Source organism: Centroberyx gerrardi, chromosome 16, assembly GCF_048128805.1.
Source record: "Centroberyx gerrardi isolate f3 chromosome 16, fCenGer3.hap1.cur.20231027, whole genome shotgun sequence".
NCBI lineage: Eukaryota > Metazoa > Chordata > Actinopteri > Beryciformes > Berycidae > Centroberyx > Centroberyx gerrardi.
The window spans coordinates 14,384,437-14,404,137 of NC_136012.1; the positions used below are offsets into that span (position 1 = coordinate 14,384,437).

Consider the following 19,701-nt stretch of genomic DNA (forward strand, 5'->3'; position numbering starts at 1 on the left):
TAATTTTCCTGCCCAGATTTTCGCAGGCAGTCCTGGGATTTGAACAAGTTATCCAATGGTAGCAAGCCTGCTTCTGTTACTTTTAGGCTACTGCCACCCCTACATCTTATTTACAACAAGGGTAGTTGCAGAGGGGCGGAGGGCTATTCTCACATGTGAACAGTCACACCTTTAAACGTCAAAGCACAACCACAGCCTTGTCTTGGCCACCAAGCATCTCCACTGGAGCAGTTGCCTAAGTGCTATCCTTGATTAGATTGTAGTTGTTGAGTGCTGCTTGTTCACTCCTTCCACCCAGATTTCAAATTGTCAATCTTCCTGTCACAGCCAGCCTTTCTATCCTTAACACTGCTGCCACCACCAGCAGCCCAGGTCTTAGATCCTGGTTTGGTTTCCACAACAGATCCAAATAGAACCATATCCACTGGAGTGCTCATAATTTTCACTCATTATCCCTCAAACCCAAATATTTGTCATATCTTGTTGCTAACTGAGTTGACTTGTCAAATGGGCTCTAGTTTCAAATAGTGCTTTTGATGATATATTGTAACATTTTGAGTTGACTTTGATGTGCCTGAGACCCGTTTCAATCTGTTGTGAAAAGTGGCCTATGCATGTTAGAACCTTTTTTAAATATGTCCACAGTGTAGAAGTAGTTGAATTGTAGGTCTATCTAATTATCTCATTAGGCACTGTTAATGGGGATTTGTAGGCCTAAGGTAAAGCACAGGAAAGGCCACCAGGCCAGGGCCCAGGGCCCAGGGCCCAGGGCAGCCAACGTCATCATTTTGGGGCGTGGACGAAGACCGGTTGGAGGCGCTTGGTTCTGCAGACCGGATTGCCAGGTTTGTAATAAAACCTCCGTTACTGGCGAGTTTCAGATATTTCAGGAGAGTTAGCAAAACTGTATTTTCTTTTATTTCGATTCATTTCAAAATAAACGGAAATGTGAATGAGGATTATCCGTGTGTTTATCATGATTGGTCTTGCTGGCTAATGTGTTTGTGTAGCACGTTGGAACAGAAGCGTAAACTAAGCGCCTCTTCTTGTATTTCTGGAAAGGGGGATGGTCTCACAGTTATTTGGCAACCCTGCGCAAGATTTCAGCAGCACCACGCAAGTCTGGCCATACAAGAACGTGTTACGTCTACGTTTGTAATTATCAGGTAAATTTTATTCACGTATTTGCCGTTGAACTTTTGAATAAGAACATAGCTCTAATTTTGTTGTATATTTTAACGTCTCTAGCTCGCTACAGGTATGTATGCCAGTTTTCGACTCCATCTTACTAACGTTAGTTAGCAAATGCTAGCTAGTAAGCTAACGCTAATAACATGGCGCAGGCTGAAGGCCGCTTTTGTTCTTGTGCCTGGGCGCGGTAGCGTGCGTGTGGCGGGGCACGCTTAAAGGCAAAAAAATATATATTTTCTTTACTAATGTCTAATGTGGCCTCGAACTCCAAAATACCGCTCAAAACGTTTCAAAGTCTAAAATATTGAGTAAAATATAGCTTCTATGTAGCTAGGTACGACTCTGGGCGCGCGCGTTTTGTTAGAGCGGTGGCTATCCGGCCTAGACTTGGGGGGTGGGGTGGGCATCGGGTGATGATAAATTGTTTTAACAACGAAAGTTTGTATGTTACCATTTTTTCAAGACGCCGGGAAGCCCTTGTCCACTGAAGTTATGGAATTTGTGTTGGCATGAGCAAGCGGCCCCAATACGGTGCAATTATTTAGCATTGTCTTGGATCTAGAATCAAAACGCGACTAACGTAAAATCTAGGAAGTCTTGTGGGAAGAAGAGGCCGATCAAAACGGGGTGTGAAACATTTTTTTCGTTTCTAACGTTACATAGAAAGTATGTGGATAAATGCACTTAAAAGTTCGAGTCGTTGTCCAAACCAACTCAGAACATCGAAGAAACGAAGTATCACACACTATTTATGGGTTATACAGACATGCAACTCGAAAAGCAATAAGTCATCTGGCCAGTTATGTTTTTATATACATTGACTCTGAAGTGATGTTGCCACTTAAGACGATTTCCAGGTTAACAACCCTGTAATGATACAATAGACCATGTTAGCCTCATTGACTTCCATGCAATACTGGTCTGTCTGCCCATTAGAGGGCGCTCCAAACACTTGACTGCAAGGGTACTGTTGGACAGATAGCGAGTTGGGGGGCTATCCGTGACTATAATGACTGGGAATACCAAGTCCATCTCTCGTGTCATCTCGTGTCTTTGTAGAGCATGCTGCTTCAGCATGCTCTACAAAGACACGGTAAGACACGGCAAGAGCATGCATATTCAATTCTATATTTACATAGCGATGTAGTTTTCAATGTAAAAAATATTTTTTTGCAAAAAATGCAATTGTGCTACACTCAACTTATCTCCAATATGGAGAGAACGTCACACTAAACTCCATTTAAAAATATGGCGCTGGTCGTTCTGTACCTTGCTTATCAGCAAATTTTTAGAAGCCACTGTACAGTTCGGCATACATGTAGTCCACAAAGCAGCACTTGTTCCAAAAAACTGTGGGAATGGGTTTGACTGTTATTCCTATAATCTTCTTCCAGCTAAAAGGCACCATGGAGGGGTAGCGGGTAGCGAGCGAGAGAACGACTCATAAAAGTTGAAATAAGAGCTGCTTGGTGGATTAGATGAATACCAAATTGAGAAGTGGCTCCTAATTCATAAACAAAACAAGCCACATTAAATTGCTAGGTTTGGCTTGACCTTTCAAATCAAAGACTTAAATACGTAGTAAGTTTTTAATGTAGTTTCAAATAAAATGGCATAGGCATAAGGCACCGCACCGGGGTGAAACTGGGGAAATAGGGAGTCCCTGCTGACTCTAGCATGCACAGACTGCTCTGTGGACCAAACTTGCAAACTCAAATGTACAAGACGATAATGCTGAGAGAATGCATTCCAACCAAACACCATCAGCCGATTTCACTGAACTGGTCTACCTTCAGCCAGAGAGGGGGAACTAATCAATAAAATCAGCTAATCTAGTGTTCGTTCAGACTCGAGAAGTAAATGAATGCAAATGAGTGACAGTGACATCTTGAGGCCATTCGGGTTAGGTTAGGCCCGGACGTCCAATTCACTGGCACTTGTAGTCTCTGGGGAATCATAGGCATCGTCTAAGGAGTAGCAGTGTAGGCTAATTTGCTGTACTTTAATTACAAAGTAAATCATGGTTTGGTATTCTTTTTCTCCAAGGGATCGTGACCAAACATGGCTGATGAGGGATACGTCGTACGCATCAGGGGTCTCCCTTGGTCCTGCTCAGTGGATGAAGTACAGAGGTTCTTCTCTGGTGTGCAATTTATTTATTTTACAATATTGCAACACCGAAGCATTCAAATTTGATTGAAACTGAAAATAAAAATCACCTTTTCAAATACAGATTGCAAAATTGCCAGCAATGGAACCAGCATCCACTTTACCTACACACGAGAGGGACGTCCCAGTGGAGAGGCGTTTGTCGAGTTGGAGACGGAGGACGACCTGAAGATCGCTGTGAAGAAGGACAGAGAAACCATGGGTCACAGATACGTAGAGGGTGTGTATAACTACTAACTTTGACTCTGCATTATGGCTCCTTCGTTGTGATAGACTAGGAGTATTGTCATTTTCTTGAATCGTAGCCGTGGTAAGTGATTTATGTGTTTTTGTGTCCTGTGATTTAGTTTTCAAATCCAACAACGTTGAGATGGACTGGGTCATGAAGCACACTGGTCCAAACTGTCCAGAAACGGCAGGAGATGGGCTGGTCCGGCTCCGAGGCCTTCCCTTTGGCTGCAGCAAGGAGGAGATAGTACAGTTCTTCTCAGGTAAGAATAAGTCATGCTCATTGGTTGACTGTAGAGCTTCCTTAAGGTCATATTAGTGCTAAAGATTTTTTCTCTCTTCCTTTTCTTGTTTCCTTTCTCTTTTGGACACTGAGTAATTAAGTAATAAAGACTATCGAACACTGGAAAAAGGATATTATCTGCATATCATGTATAATTTAATAAAAAAGGAATTAATTATATTTTGAATTAGTGACAGTCAGGAAAGGACACTTGAAAAGGAAGCCAGTTACTGTACATCTTAAATGGAGAAATTATTCAAAGACTGCTTGTGTTTTTGTTCAAGGGCAGGAACTTATTTTTCAAACTCCCTTTCCCATCCTTGCCCCATCATAACCATCTTTAGCCCACATTCATCACTTTTTTCCTATAACAAATTGGATCTGATACTCAGAGAATATTGTAATACAGTATAGCTACTTTTTTTATGTTGTCTATGCCCGAGTTAATTTTCTCATGATGGAATGGGGCCCACTCATCAGTGATCTGACAGACTTTATCATTATTTTTTCCTTCCCCCTATCTGCGCACACCCTTGTGTTTTTCTTTTGTTTGAAAAAAATAAAATTTCTTCACAAACATGTCAGTCTTTAGACCAGTACAGAATGGGCGAAGACAGTAAAGTTAACTCATGTCACTCACCAGGATCTTCTCCTCTGTTCATCTACACACCAATGCTAGCCTGATGTCCCACACAGTGACCTTTTCCATATATTCTTCCTCTATCCTCTCATCCCTCTTTTTTTCCCCAAACACAGTAAAAGTAAGTAGTCTAAATGGCCAGTCACTGGTAAAAACTCAACTGGTATGTGTGATGATGTATAGAGTTTTCCATAAGTTTTCTCTCTCTCTCTTTAGAGAAAGTTATCTCTCTGTGATTGGGCATGTGATTTAATATGTCCCCTGCTGGGGTTATCTGTCCTTGGGTTGAAGGGTTGGAAATCGTGCCAAATGGGATAACATTGCCGGTGGACATCCAGGGGAGGAGTACGGGGGAGGCCTTCGTGCAGTTTGCTTCACAGGATATAGCTGAAAAGGCTCTAAAGAAACACAAGGAAAGAATAGGGCACAGGTGGGGATGGTTGGTTGGTTGGCTGGATAAGTTGCTTTTCTTATGGTGTGCACCTTCAACATCTGAACCAAATGCAAAACTGACACTATTGATATTGGCTAATTCAAACACATTTGTAATATTTAATACAGTAAACAAACACATAGTCTTACTGCCATATTAGATCAAACTATACCACACATTCACAATGTTCAATGGGAAGATTAGTGCTTTGGCACCATTCTGTTTCAATACTTGAGGCAAATCTTGATTTAGAGAACATGGTATTTATTTTGAGAACAAATGGTGCCTCAGCACTAAACATCAGTCCAGGTTGATAAATGGTAAGAAATCTCCCAGGTGGTAAAATCAGAGGGCCGCTGTACACAAGGATCTGGAGCCCACTGTCACAGGTAATGCTTAGAGTGGGTTGCAGAAGGGCAGGAGCCCTCTCTGCCCCTCTAGAACCAGGACAATGGCTGTCATGGCAAGGACACAGGACGCTCTATTACAGTATGTTAAATCAGATCTGTAAATCACTTCAGGTAACCATAAGAAAAGTGCAAAAGTCATTAAGACCCTTATCAATTTGGATCCTTTTTTTCCCCTCAGTGTTACAGAATTATTCTTTTTATCTACTCTGTTAAGCGTCAGCATTATCCAAAGACATTACTACCTATGGACCACACCATGACAGCATCTGAATAGCCCAATTTCATCAGTATTGAGCAAATGCAGTCTCACCCGGTCCATTTCCAGAGTCTTCACTGTGATATCTGTATGCTCTTAGGTACATTGAGATCTTCAAGAGTAGCCGCGCTGAGGTGCGGACCCACTACGAACCCCAGAGGAAGCCCATGGGCATGCAGAGACCCGGCCCCTATGACCGACCCTCGGGTGGTCGCGGCTACAACATGATGGGCCGAGGGGGATCCTATGACAGGATGCGCCGTGGAGGCTATGGAGGAGGTGGGTGTGGATAGCTGACTGGAGAGTTGTATGGGTTTGGAACTGAGTCAAAATTAGGTATAGAAACTACTGCATTTATGCTTATTTCATATAATCACTGTCCCTCCATGCTAACAGTACGCAACAGATTTGATAAGATTAAGACGTAAAGTCTTAATAAAACCTTGTGTTAATCTTGATTATCTATATGCAGGTGTATCGGATGGGCGCTATGGCGACGGTGGCTCTTCCTTCCAGAGCACAACAGGCCACTGTGTTCATATGAGGGGCCTCCCATACAGAGCCACAGAGACAGACATCTACAATGTAAGTCGAGGAGAGAGAGAAGCGTCCCCCACCTTCTTTAGCTGAACATCTGCAAAGGCACTCGATCGTTGAAACCTGATTCACTCTGTGTGCATATCTTTAGTGTTTAGGCTGTGTGTGCGCGTGAGTATAGCACTGGTTAACGTTGTCTTCTCTTTTCTCCATTTCTCTCAGTTCTTTTCTCCATTGAATCCAGTGCGGGTCCACATTGAGATCGGCCCAGATGGCAGGGTGACCGGGGAGGCAGATGTAGAGTTTGCCACGCATGAGGATGCTGTGGCAGCCATGTCCAAGGACAAAGCCAACATGCGTAAGTTTGACTATAGCACCCTGAAATAATCCCCTGTATCACCCCCCATTCCCCCTTACATCCACATACAGATGTTTATGATGATGTTCACGGTCTCTCTCTGCCCCTCAGAGCACCGCTATGTGGAGCTGTTCCTGAACTCAACAGCAGGAGGCAGTAATGGCGCCTACGGCAATCAGATGATGGGCGGCATGGGTGAGTATAGCAATAGGGGTCCCAATGTCCTCTGTGTTTGGACAAAAATGCTTACACATTTCTTATATTGTCCCCCTTGGAACCAACAAATGTGGCCCACTATTATCTAAGATAGTAATAAATCGATTAGTCGATTGCTAGAAAATTAATCAAGTAAAAATGAACGAACATTTGCTGGTTACAGCTTCAAATAACATAACATTTGCTTGCTTTTTACATACCGTAAATCCTCTAATATTGGCCCGGGCCTTTATTTACCTCAACTGCAGAGGGTACCAGGCCTTTATTGGAAGCAGGCTTATATTAGAGACAGGCCTTTATTTCTAATTCCGTAGTAGTATATTTGCTCATATTTTAGTACGAAGCCTCCTTGTTTTCTGATCTGCTTCTGTTGGGGTACGTTAGGTAGACATTTTTTTGTTACTGCAATGCATTACGATAATTACGGTAATCGACGACGGCATGCTCCAGAGACTTCCGCCGGCCGAGCCATCTTGTGGCACTTGTACGTTACTACAAACTACAGTTACAAACAGGCACCAGGAGTTTACCGGTATCCACCGTTGTTTGCATGTAAGCTGAAGCTAAGTGAACCTGGGCGCCAACGTGGTCCCGGTGATCCGGCCGAGATTTCGGCCGGATCACCGGGACCACCGACCAGGAGCGCGGTGGAGAGGCAGCGGCGGAGAGAGGAGACGGACACGGTCCAGCCATATACTAGGTTTTGACCTAGTCTTGTTTCCTTTGTTTTTTCCCCCGGCCTGTATTTGAGGCGGGCCTTTATTTGTTTGTGTCGACCACGGCCCCGGCCATTATCGGAGACCCGGCTTTTAATTGACTACAGGCCACTATTTAGGATTTACGGTATATCATTATAAAATTAATAGTTTGGGGGTTTTTTTGGTTGCTGGCCAGACTTGGTAAGAAATTATAAGACATCACTGGGCTCTGGTAACTTGTGATGACCATTTGTCACTGATTTGACATTTTATAGACTAAATGATTCATCGATCAATTGAAAAAATAATCGGTAGATTAATCATTAATGAAATGATCATTAGTTGCAGCCCTACCAGTTATTTGTATATGCTAATGGCGGTCTTTTCCTCTCTACAGGCAACCAGTCCTCCTACAGCGGTGGCCAGCTGAGCTCCGGTTACTCCGGCGGATACAGCAGCCAAGGCAGTATGGGAGGCTACAGTGACTATAGTGAGTGTCAGCTCCGCTACACAGGGGCTCTGGGTCCTACAACCACCCACACTTAACAACCTTTCTGGCTAGGCTGTAGTTTCGACTTCAAGTGTCGCCGTAGCTTGCTTGCGGTGTCTATGGCAGTGCGAGCATTTATAGTTCTCTGTTGGTGGTTCTGCGCACGGACCGCCAAAACACTAGATCAGGCTTCTTCAGTTGTGGTCCTCCTGGGCTGGTGTCTGGCAGGTCTTTGTTCCTCCCTGGCAGTTAATGAGGCACACCTGGTCTCAGGTAGACACAGACCACAGGTGTGACTAACCACCATGTAGGACCAAAAGTCTGCAGGACATCGGCCCTGGAGGACAGAAATTGGAGAACCCTGCGCTAGATGGCAGTGTCATGCTTTGTTGAATTCTGTCTAGAAGAAAAACGTAAACCTGTTCATTCTCTGAAACGGAATGGTAACAATGTCGGCGGAAAGGTATTTGGAACTGGAAATGGCTTTGTTAGATGAGTAAGAAGAGCTAATTTGTCTATCATTATTGAAAAGGAGAAGATTATATTGTAGAAGTTGGTCTCTCTTTGACCTGCTCCATGTTGTCTTCACATGGAAATCAATCAGAAACACATGGGAGGGAATACCAAGCGGACCAATCACAGTTCTTGCGCCCTACACCTACACCACTGACACCTACGGCGACATTTTGACATTGAACCATAAATTACCCATGTCTCCCCGAAGGCAGTTCATTCATGTACCGCAGTATTAACATGCAACACAACACATCTATGTCCTATACAAGAACGGGATCTCTCCTCGTAAAACAAAACTCGGGCAGGTTTTTTGTCTTGTTGAAAGGACATTCGTGCAATGTCTACTTTCTGCATATGACTCCTTGGTGAACTCCTCGGTCCTATAGTGTGTATTCTCTCTCTCTTGTTAGGTAACCAGGGCGGAATGGGCAGCAGTTACTACGGCGGCGGCGGTGGAGGAGGAAGCAGAGGCTCCATGAATGGACTGGGTGGAGGATGGGGAATGTAGTTTTTTTTCTTACTCAGTTGATGTGTGTTTTTTTTAAACTCAGCATTTTGCTGACCGGACTGGAAATGTACATCTCACCTAGTAAACATAGGCAGGGTTGGGTGAGGTTGTTTTTGAAAAAGAAGAGGGGAAGGGTTTGGATTTTTTTTTTTTTAAAGTGGATGATCTTTATGGAGAAATGAGAGCATCTGGTACCACAAGAAGTATGTCAGAAAAAAGCGCTGTTTGTCTTCCTCATTCCTCCTCACAGATTTGACAGATCACAGAAACAGTTTGTGCTTTAAATTTTCATTACCGGGAAGTAGGGCTGAACAATTTTGAAAAAATATCTAATTGCGATTATTTTGACTAATATTGCAATTGTGATATGATTTGCGATATTAGAGGGAATGGTCATTTTTACATCATTATTCTCATTTTCATTGAAAAACATTAAAATGATTATGGTGTGATTTTTGCGGGGATCTGTACCAAACAAAGATATTTTCTTAAGTCTGTAGAATATGATGTGTAGGCCAGGACATCTCTGCAGCACGACAATATTTAATTTAAAATGGTATTTTGACACACATTTAGCCTTTAATAAATATTGCGCCTCCTGCGATTGTAAAATTGCAGTAGGCCATATTGCGATTTGGATAAAATTTTTATTAATTGTTCAGCCCTACCGGGAAGTGTGCTGTTTTTGTGTTATCGTTCTACAAACGCCTGGCAGTCCCTTAATAACTCATCTTGTGTTAATAGCTTTTCCATTAGAGTAAATGTTTGAGTGCATGAACAAACAAAAAATCTGTTTGTAAATATGTCTGGAATCCGTTGATGTTTATTCCCTGTTTCATCTTATACCTACATAATGTTTAGTCTGTTTTTTTTGTTTTTTTTTACAGTTGAAATGTTAATCTGAATTTGAGACTTCACATGGTCAGAGCATGTTTTTATTTTATTTTTTCAAGGTGTGATCGTGGATAGGGCAGTTTTTTCTCGAGGGCTACATCAAGGGCAAGCAAATTTCAAATCTTGCCAACATGAAGGTTTCTACTGCTTCAAATGCTATTCTTTGTATTTCCTGTGCACAAAGTGAATAAACTAGTCTGGAATATCTAATTGAATTAAGCATTGAAAAGAACAGGAGGCTTTATTGAATTCAATATCTCTTTATCAAATGTCTAGATAGAAAACATTTGGTCAAAACATGCCCAAATTACTTAAGAAAATGGCTTTGTAGCACTTGACGAGCCACAAAACTCCATTGTTATACATTCTAAAATAGGTTTTTGATTCATGTCAACATTCTACAGTCATTTACAATTTTTCATGTTTTAATGCTTTTGCAAGTATGTATCTGGGTAATGGGGCAACATCCATAGACTCGTCTTGCTGATTCACTGAGTAGGGGCCCAATTAAAAATTGTGGACAAGCTGAACAATATGAAAGTCGATGTTACATGTTCTCTCCATAGACAAAACACTAATCAACCTACAGAGACCATAAAAGGAACTCAACATAACTTGAATCCAAGGTTTTCATTAAAAAAAACTATGTACTTTATGTAGGGAGTGTCAACTTGCTCCAATACTGCTCCATGTAACTATGATGAAACATTGATCATATGAATATCGTGCACCATTTCATCTTCTAAGCAAGTCTTTCCAACATATCGTCTACAGAAACAATATTAGCTCATCCCATTAGTGGTAAGAATCATAAAAATGTGGCCCCTTATTATTCATTAATGTACAGACAACCTATTGTTCCTGAATTTCAGGTAAGAGTGGAAATGGAACACACCAAATCACTTTCCCTGCTAAGATTTGATGACTGTTTTTCTTTTAAACAAAGAGTATAAGTAGTTGAAATCGGAGTGAGGGTGAGTATGTGCAGTGTTAGAAAGCGAATGTATGAAAGCACGAGAGCTTGTGTGTGTGTGTTGTGTCAGGAGGCTGTGGACGAGCTTCTCTGCAGCAGGAGCGAGTGGCAGACGTCGCACACCCGAACGGGCCGAGGGTAGGAGGGCAGCGCCAGCTCGTTACCGGAGCAGTTGTTGCAGTAGATGTCTCCACAGTTTCTACAGTGGTGCTGCAAACACACACACATACAGAGCTTACAATGAAAAGACTGTGAAGACATATATTACAGAAACTCAGAAATAAAATAGTTGCGTAAAAATACGATGGAAAAAGAAGTTTAACCTTTCTGCGAGAGATGGAGAACTCCTTTTGGCATTGCTTGCAGTTAGTGGCCTCATCATCTTTCAGCCAGGCGTGACCCTGATGGGAGCAACAGGCGAACAAGATAAGCCTATATAGAGACGGGATGTTTTGCAGATATTCTAGTATCAAACGTAAACATCCGAAATGCCTTTAAAGTTTACCTTCAGGGCTTTATTGACCTCCTTGAAGTCCTCCATCTTGAGTTTAGACCTTTGATAGAGACGGATGCAACACAAAAACATAAGACAGACTGGTATTGACGAAATGTAAAAAAAGATGGCCAAAGGAGCAAAGAGACAGAGAGAGAGAGAGAGAGAAATAGCAAGGGTGAAGATCAGAGGTACTGACTGGCTGAGATGCAGGCCCATCTCCTGTAGAGCCGTTTCCTGCTGCTCGCACATCTGCTGCAGCTGCTGCTTCTCCTGCTTCAGATCCTGCAGCTCCTACACCACCAACACACAGGAGGAAAAAAAAGCATGTTGATCATACACCTGCACAGATTCTATAGTGTTTCATCTACATTCATTTAGCTGCAGTGGAACCCCACAGCTAGGAAAACATATCATCTGGTCTTATTTCTGAGACTGCCTTACCCCCTCAAAAAATTGGAATTACAGCACGATTGTCCATATATCATGTTATAAGTATTCAAACAGGAACCAGAAATGCAAGATCTACTGAAACTGATGCTGGAATGGGCTCAAGAGCAAACCTCAGAATCAAAATTACCCCCATAGCTACGAGAAAAACACTACAATGCCTTTTATAAGAGTAGTTTGTGTCTGTCAGGTAGGTATCAATTCATTCTAAAGTCACTCAATTCATTTTTGTAAATTAAAACTGCAATGCGCATAATGATGAAGAATTTTGTATGGGGAATTTTCTATACAGATCAGCTATAAAGAACCTCCTAGTGGCAAAAGGTTTCACATTTTTTAACATTTCCAATGAAAAATCATCCACTTCCTGAGTTATCTGAAGTGAAAGCGGATTGACCCCGACCCTGGTGTGTGTGTGTGTATGTGTGTGTGTGTGTGTGTGTGTGTGTGTGTGTGTGTGTGTGTGTGATACCGACCACGTTCAGCCCCTGGAGCTGTTGCAGCTGTGTGCGGAGCTCGATGCTGTTGTCCTGTTCCCTCTGGAGCGCTTTCTGCATGCTCTGTCTCTGTTCCTTCTCAGCGCGCAGCTCACTCTCCAGACCCAGCCTGGGCACAGAGGAGAGAGATGGTGACTGCTTGTCTTAATTTGAGCCTGTATGTGTGAGTCTTTGTACGTATGTAAGGCTTCATTTTTAAAGGGAGGTAAACAATGGACCTTGATGGCAAATTCCTTTCCCCTACCAAGACCACTGAATAGGAAACAATTATCTACAGCTGAGATGGTGCAGACTAAAATAACTGCCAGTCAGAATTGATTTTAAGATTTTACTGATCACTTTAAGAGCTCAAAATGGCCTGGCCTCTAGATATATTGCTGACCTTTTAACCTCTTATGAACCTGAGCGTGACCCGAGATCCTCCAGCACGAGAAATCGACTGTTCCTCAGTTTAGACTTAAGACTAAAGCTGAGCCACTAGGTTGTGGAACGACCTGCCTGACGAACTCAGGTTAGCCAAATCAGTATCATCCTTTAAATCTCTTCTTAGGACTCACTTTTATAGACTGGCTTTCATCTAAATTTGTCTTTTATGCTTTTTATTCCTTGTATCTTTTTCTTTTTATCATTTTTTTCTGACCCTTGGGTTATTTATTCTTACACCTTTTGCTCCAGTCCTTCTGTTTCTTAGCTTCTTTTATATAAAGGACTTTGTAAACTCTGTTCTTAGACAAGTGCTACACAAATAAAGTTCATCATTATTATGAACTGTGTGCGTCTTCACCTCAGTGTGTCCAGGTCAGACAGTTGTTTCTGCAGAGCGTCCACTTTGCCCTCCAGCTCGAACCTCATGTCTTTGTCTGACTGGTCACTCTGTCTGCGGTCCTGCTCCGAGTTCTGTATCCTACGACAGAAAGAAGGACCAAGAACTTTTATTTTGAAGAACATCATTTTTTAACACATAGATCCCCACAGATGCACACACATACAGTACAGTACATACCTCTGCTCCATCTCCGCCATGACTTTCTCCATTTCGCTCATCTTCTGCTCGAGCTGCACAGCCTCCGCCTGCCTTTTCTCTGCTTCTCGCTCCGAGTCCTTAAGAGACACACGTGTTGAGTGTGTGTGTGTGTGTGTGTGTGTGTCTGCCTGAGCGCGCATGGGAGAGAGAATGAGAAAGAAACAAGAGTATGTATGTATGTGTGTGTGTGTATACCTGGGCTTTGTGGAACATCTGCAGGTTAAGGGTCTTGACTTGGTCCAGCTGTAGCCGCAGGGCCGCCAGTGTGTCCTGCTTCTCGTGGGTGTCCTTCTCCAGCAGTCTCATAGCCACCTCCATCTCCTGCTTCAGCCCCACCTGCAGCTCCAGCTCGCGCTCCAGCTCCTAACACCGTGCACACACACACACAAAGGCACCGGTCAAATTCAGCTCTAGAGTCGATCCGTTACACTGACCACTAGACAGAGGGTCTTTGTGGCACGTTGTCGCTTTTTCAGCACGTACGGTACATCCATCTCGGGTCTCGATCAACTGAACAGCTAGTGTGCACACATCAAAATCTGCATCTTCTGTACATATGTTATTCACATCTGTAAATTTAATATATTTGATAAGGTTGCTTTTTTTAGAATGCATGTCACTCTGCACACCTAGAGCTGTGAATGTGTAGACCCATTAATATGAACATTACGCAAATTCTCTATATTTGCTGTAAATTCACACTGTTTTCTGCATATTCTAATGTCCTTCTAATGTGTTATATGTTGCACATATCTTGGTAATTTTTCACTTGCATACATTTCCCATCCTTGGTATATTTTCGTACTGTACATATTTTTCATTCTTTTTTTGCCTCAGTATGTTCTACTGCTGTTATTTTTCACACCCTCATGATGCTGCAGTTTGTTTTTTCTCTCACTTTGATTCATACATTTCTGCTTAACACCTTGTAGTGTTGAAATCGTCAGTTGTCTTATGTTTAAATACCTCCCATTTGCTCTATTCTTATATTCTTTTTCTTGTGCTGTACCCTGATGCTGCTGCAACATCCCAGTTTCCCCATGGCGATAATTAACATATCATGTTATCTTATATATATATATATATATATATGACAGATTTTTTTCCTATCTGACCTGGCGAATGCGCTTCTCCTCTTTGTACTGCTTCCACACCACGTTGTACATCTCATCCAGGCCCTGCCGTGTCTGTTTGTACGTCTCCAGCTCCACCTGGTTGTCCTGCAGAGTTGCCTGGAATGCAAACACACCCAACAGTATGTGGATTCATTTCACTTTAGATTTAAGGAATAGAGCGTCTGTGTTCCCACTAAAATAACAATTAAAAAAGCATCCAAAATGATAACTATAATTATAATTTTTTCGATCTCAGAGCTTTTTTTTTGGATGAGACAATGACGAAACATTTTCTCACAATCAAAGCAAAGTTGTAAGAAAGAAGGAGGCAGGAGAACTTGGCAGCTCACTACAGTGATATATTTGTAGTGTGAATGCTTGAGCAACAATGTATCATTATAGCTTATAGTTATCGTATGGGCCTTTAGGGTGATTTAGTCAGACAACAAAGTGAATGTGTCTCCATCTGTACATTGGTCTTCTGACCTCTTCCTTCTTCTGGCTGGACTGCAAGATAGACTCGTTCTCCTTTTTCAGCTGTTCCTGTTCCTCCCGCAGAGAGTTGATTCTGTCTGTCGCTGCCGTCAGCTGAGGAAAAGCAACACACACTGGTCAATCAGGTAAGATACGCCTAATACACACAGACACTACCTTCATGTCAATCAATCACAGAGGGCTTGATTGATTTTACATTATTGGTTCGAGCAAAGCAAGACATTTTTACACACGAGTGCACAAACACAGTTCTTCTGACCTCCTCTACAAGTTTGCTGTTGGTCTTCTCTAGAGAGTCCATCTTAGCCTGCAGGTCAGTGACGGTGCCACTTAGGTGACGATTCAACTCCTCAATGTAGTGCTTCTGATCCAATATGGCTGTCATCTTAGAGTCACTAAGAGAAAAAAAGGAGTCAGTTGTTAAAAATAAGAAGGAAAGAAGAAAAGGAATGTGCATCAGGTCTATTGTTTGGATTTTAATTATTATCATGGAAGAATGTAGAGTGGTTTAAACCAAATTGAATGTTTAATGAAAAGCAGTTTAGGTGAACTGCAGAATCCATGTGAATTGCAGACACTCACTCTTTCGGAGTCTCACTGTTGGCCGGGTCTTTCAGGTAAAGGGAGAAGTCAATGACCGCCACCTGAACAGGAAAGACAAGAACTTAGCACTCTGTATCCTGACTGACCCGTTCCTCAGAGGGAAGATGAGGTGTGACTGGTGGGAATTATAGGACTCGTGTGTCTATCCACCGCTCACCTGGGAGTCCAGGTCCTCCCCTTTAATACAGAGGTTTGCATCAATGACGTTGAGGCCCACCAGCATCCCCACTATCACCGTCCCCTCCTCCTCCATCATCAGCGCTCCAGGGTCATAGAACTCACTGGGCGGAGGCGGAGAGAAAGAAGAAATTAAAAGATTATAAAGTGTATGTAAGCTTGTGAATTGGAAATGGGAATGTATAACATAGTCGTATTATGCCTTGTATTAAAGTCACATTGAAATGAATTTTTTTTTTTCTTTTAAGCTCATTCAAACTATCATACCATTTGACAATTTATGCTAAAGAATTTTAAAAAACAAAATATTTTCTTGTGTTTTTACATCAAAATCTCATTAATTTTACTTACTGGAAAACAGAAAACCTTTAGTGGTGACTTCACTGTGTATATAAAAATTCCAACCAATAAAACCATCACGGATTTTTGAACAGTCCCACCCCTCCGCCCTTCCCATCAAATAAAACTGGCTTTCTCTCCATAACTGATCTCCCATTGGTTTACACTTTTGAATGATCCTTTCCCGCGTTTTGACCCGCCCCAGCAGGAAATACATCACATTAAGCAAGCAAGATCCTCTCAAAATGTGGTTTGACTTTGACTTTAAGCCCGTAGTAACTCACCCCAGGAGATCCTTGCGGTCCAGCAGGGCTTTCATGTAGTCGGCTACTTTCTTCTGCATGAGAGCTAAATGCAGCCAGGCCCTCGCTCGTCCCAAACCCGTCCTGAAAGAGAGCGACGGTACAAACTACAGAGTCAGACGGAGGCAGGTCTATCTTACATTGCAGGTTTAATGGAGAATGGTGTGCGAGAGCTTACTTAAGGCCGGGCAGGTCTCGGGCACTTGTGGCAATATCAGTGGACTCCGGACACAACTTCTCCACCAGCTCCAGCGGTCCCCATATGGACTTATTCTGACCAATGAAGGACTTCTTGGCTGAAAAGGCAGAAGGAGAGAGGAGGGTTGGGGACGGGCTTCTGGTTGGCTCTGCTTGCTCTTTTAATAATATGGTAATCAAGGGTGGAAGTAATTACATTTACTCAGTAGCTTAGTAGCTTTTTTGTATACTTGTAATTTTTTGAGTATATTTAAAATGAGTAACTGTACTTATAACTGTAGTAACTATACTTATATTGTACTTCTTAAATCACATCCCTTATAGAGCGCAAATTTTGTGGCTCTCCATAAGCATCAGAAACTGGACCATCGTAAATTGGCAAATTGTGAAGCCGTTCACAGTGAGCTGTCAGTCAGCAAAGAAGAGAAGAGTAATCTGGCTTTACTTTGTGCACTTGATTTTGTAATTTATAATTTTTCCAATTAAAAGGAATCTAGTTTGAACTCTGTCCTCTCATCCTTTTAGAATTGCATGGAAAAGATCACATGTAACAAAGTTGTCTTTTCTAAAAAAGTAACTCAGTAACTTTTACTCTGAGTACATTTTAAATGAGCTACTTTTTACTTGCACTTAAGTAGATTTATACACCAGCTGTACTTTTACTTCTACTTAAGTAAAATAACAGCAAAGTAACAGTACTTCTACTTGAGTAGGACGTTCTAGTACTCTTTCCACCTTTCAGTCTAACTGCAAATTTGGCCAGTCTCACCTTTCAGCCCGTGTTTGAGGCAGTGCTCCAGCACCACAAAGAACTGCTGCAGCGGAGGGTAGTCGGAGTCCAGCGTCCTGCCCAGACTCAGAGACGACTGGATCAGCACCTTGATGCTCAGCTTCATCATGCTGAGAAGGTTGGACCTCTCTATCAACATGGGGTCTTTGGGTGGCAGAACTGCAGAGGAGAAAGTCAGACTGAAGTCATAATTTTAATTACTTGAGACTTGACTTGATGCATGAAGAGAATACTTGAGACTTGACTTGGGTTCTGGTGACTTGGGACTTGACTTTGACTTGTACTTTGATGACTTGAAAAGGTTTCTAAAGTCTGAACAGAAGATCTTGTGTTTGTGTAAATGACTTAGGTTTAAAGTTAGGAGATTTGTTCCACCAGACGACTGAATTTGAATCCTGTTTTCTTAATTTGTATGGAATGATTGAATTTATTGAAGTTGAAACTGGTTATAGAAATCAAACTCATGAAGCACAAGTTTTTATACTTTTGAAACAATATCGCACTGAAAAGTCCTAGTCTCCTAGATATTTTGTTTTCTTTCAGATTTTAAACTGACACTCTTGATTTGTTCCGACTTGAGTTTCTACATTTAGACTTGACATTACCGACACAGACTTGACTTGGTAATCTACATTTAGACTTGGAACTTGACTTGAGACTTGTGCTTCAAGACTTGAGACTGACTTGGGACTCGAGCAAACTTAACTCGGTCACACCCATGTCAGTCAGCGTAGAGTTACTAATGCTTATATCCACAAAGTGCAGGATAAACATTCACGCAAACACACCATACAGCAGAGTCGCAGAGAAAAACGTAGTGTGCTGCTGTACGGGGTCACCGTGCCATAAAATCCAGCTTTTATCCATGAAGATATGTGTCCTGACAGCTGATCAATAACTGATAGAGAGAGGAAGTAGTCTGATGGACTTTGGCTGCAACATTTCTACTGAAAGTGAATAGAGAGTTTGGGTGTCAGCAGTTACAAATAAAAGTCTCAGCCCACCTGGAAGCATTTTCGAGCTGCCGCTGCTGTTATTAGAGTCATTTTCGGAGTCCTTCTCGGTCGGGGAGCTGGCCGTGGATCCCGGTGAGGGGTTTCTGAGGGCAGCACCGTAGCTCACCCCGCTGCTGATCGTCTCCGTGGCCTTGCGAGCCAGAGACAGGATGGGTGCCGACCAGCTGTTCTCTCCCACCGGCTTCTCTTTCCGTCCCTGGCCGTCGCCGCTGCTGGCCTCGCCGTCTGTCGCAGCTCCCAAAACTTCGGGCTCTTCTTCTGGCTGTTTGGCTTCACCATCCTCAACAGCTGTGTTTGTTTCCCCTGCCTCGTCGGCCATCTTTTTTGCTCCCCAAAGTAAGTCACGTGACCAGACCAGAGCAATCGCGCCTCTCGTGAGAGCCGATCAGCCCTGACCAGTCTATGGTCCTGACGCATCAAACCCAACGGTCAAACCCAACGGTCAAACCCAACGGTCAAAGATTCGGAGAAACGTCTAAATCTGGTGTTCATTAATGTAGGATTTACATTTACGTTTATATTTGATATTCCCTCCTTTAGCATTGAAAACAGGGCAATAATTCCATAGTCATTATCCATAGGCTAAAGTCGGGAATTACTGCGTCTGGTTCAAACTTTTACCGCTAGATGGCGCCAGTGTATTCAATGTATATTGGGCTTTGCCTCTCGAACCTCTTACAATATGATTTGTATTTATTTATTTATCTATTAGGTAAAATAACAATATTTTACTATTATTGTTTTAAATTTGCTCCACATGTGTAAGGGATATCCTAGTTTATAGGGCCAGTGTACCCCCCCACCCCAGACAAAAAAGAAAAGACATTATGTTTATTTCCACTAAGCTCAGGCTTAGTCTTGCATTAATCTCTTGCATAATGGGTTGTGGCTGTTAACACAGCACTGAATGCCCAGCCAAGGTCTAAATAACTGGAAGGGTAATATAGGCCCTACCCTTTCATATAGGTTGTTATATGCAATTAAAAAAAATTAAAAAAAAGGGCATAACCCTTTTGTATTCTACAACAGGTCTAGGTTTGTGACATGGGAATAATCTTGTATGTAGGCCCAGGTATATTACAAAGAAGATTAATCTATGTAAGGTTTATTCATGTGTACACATTTTACATTTTAGCCATTTAAGGGGAAATAAGTGCAGCAGGAATAAGCTCAAATTCCAGTATCACCAAGAAGACCAGCAGCCAGGACCAACACCAAAGTGCCAAGACAGTAGAATAATAACATTCCCGTGACTATGAAAATGTTTATTTGACCCTGAAATAAGCTACTCAAGTCTTCAATGAGGCAAGAAGTCTGATTATTAAAAAGAGCAAAACTTCTAAAAATAAGAGCCAAGGTTTTTTTTTTTAAAGACAGGATCAAGCAGGAAGCCTAAAGATTG

General features: G+C 42.3%; 2 protein-coding genes across 4 annotated transcripts; one reads left to right on the forward strand and one right to left on the reverse strand.

The window, feature by feature from the left end:
• Nucleotides 1–1,063: 1,063 nt before the first annotated feature.
• hnrnph1 (heterogeneous nuclear ribonucleoprotein H1) lies at nucleotides 1,064–10,042 on the forward strand. Of its 3 annotated transcripts, none has more exons than XM_071916477.2 (11): nucleotides 1,064–1,166; nucleotides 3,238–3,334; nucleotides 3,425–3,580; nucleotides 3,708–3,851; nucleotides 4,803–4,941; nucleotides 5,711–5,889; nucleotides 6,083–6,195; nucleotides 6,370–6,505; nucleotides 6,617–6,700; nucleotides 7,817–7,909; nucleotides 8,836–10,042. In XM_071916477.2, exons 2-11 carry the CDS (start codon nucleotides 3,253–3,255, stop codon nucleotides 8,931–8,933), a joined length of 1,224 nt encoding a protein of 407 aa, XP_071772578.1. In that variant the 5' UTR covers nucleotides 1,064–1,166; nucleotides 3,238–3,252; the 3' UTR covers nucleotides 8,934–10,042. The 3 variants fall into 3 exon arrangements, with proteins under 3 accessions (XP_071772578.1, XP_078145055.1, XP_078145054.1); XM_078288929.1 differs by having other exon boundaries at nucleotides 7,817–7,913; nucleotides 8,836–8,945; XM_078288928.1 differs by having other exon boundaries at nucleotides 1,140–1,258.
• Nucleotides 9,790–18,619, reverse strand: rufy1 (RUN and FYVE domain containing 1). The gene is made up of 17 exons (XM_071916456.2): nucleotides 18,288–18,619; nucleotides 17,263–17,442; nucleotides 16,474–16,591; nucleotides 16,278–16,379; nucleotides 15,635–15,758; nucleotides 15,457–15,518; nucleotides 15,134–15,269; nucleotides 14,866–14,967; nucleotides 14,380–14,496; nucleotides 13,460–13,627; nucleotides 13,244–13,341; nucleotides 13,025–13,144; nucleotides 12,220–12,349; nucleotides 11,493–11,587; nucleotides 11,306–11,354; nucleotides 11,124–11,201; nucleotides 9,790–11,010 (listed from the first exon to the last, which is right to left on the reverse strand). The coding sequence occupies exons 1-17, from the start codon at nucleotides 18,616–18,618 to the stop codon at nucleotides 10,867–10,869; spliced, it is 2,154 nt and encodes a 717-aa protein (XP_071772557.1). The 5' UTR covers nucleotide 18,619; the 3' UTR covers nucleotides 9,790–10,866.
• Nucleotides 18,620–19,701: the final 1,082 nt, after the last annotated feature.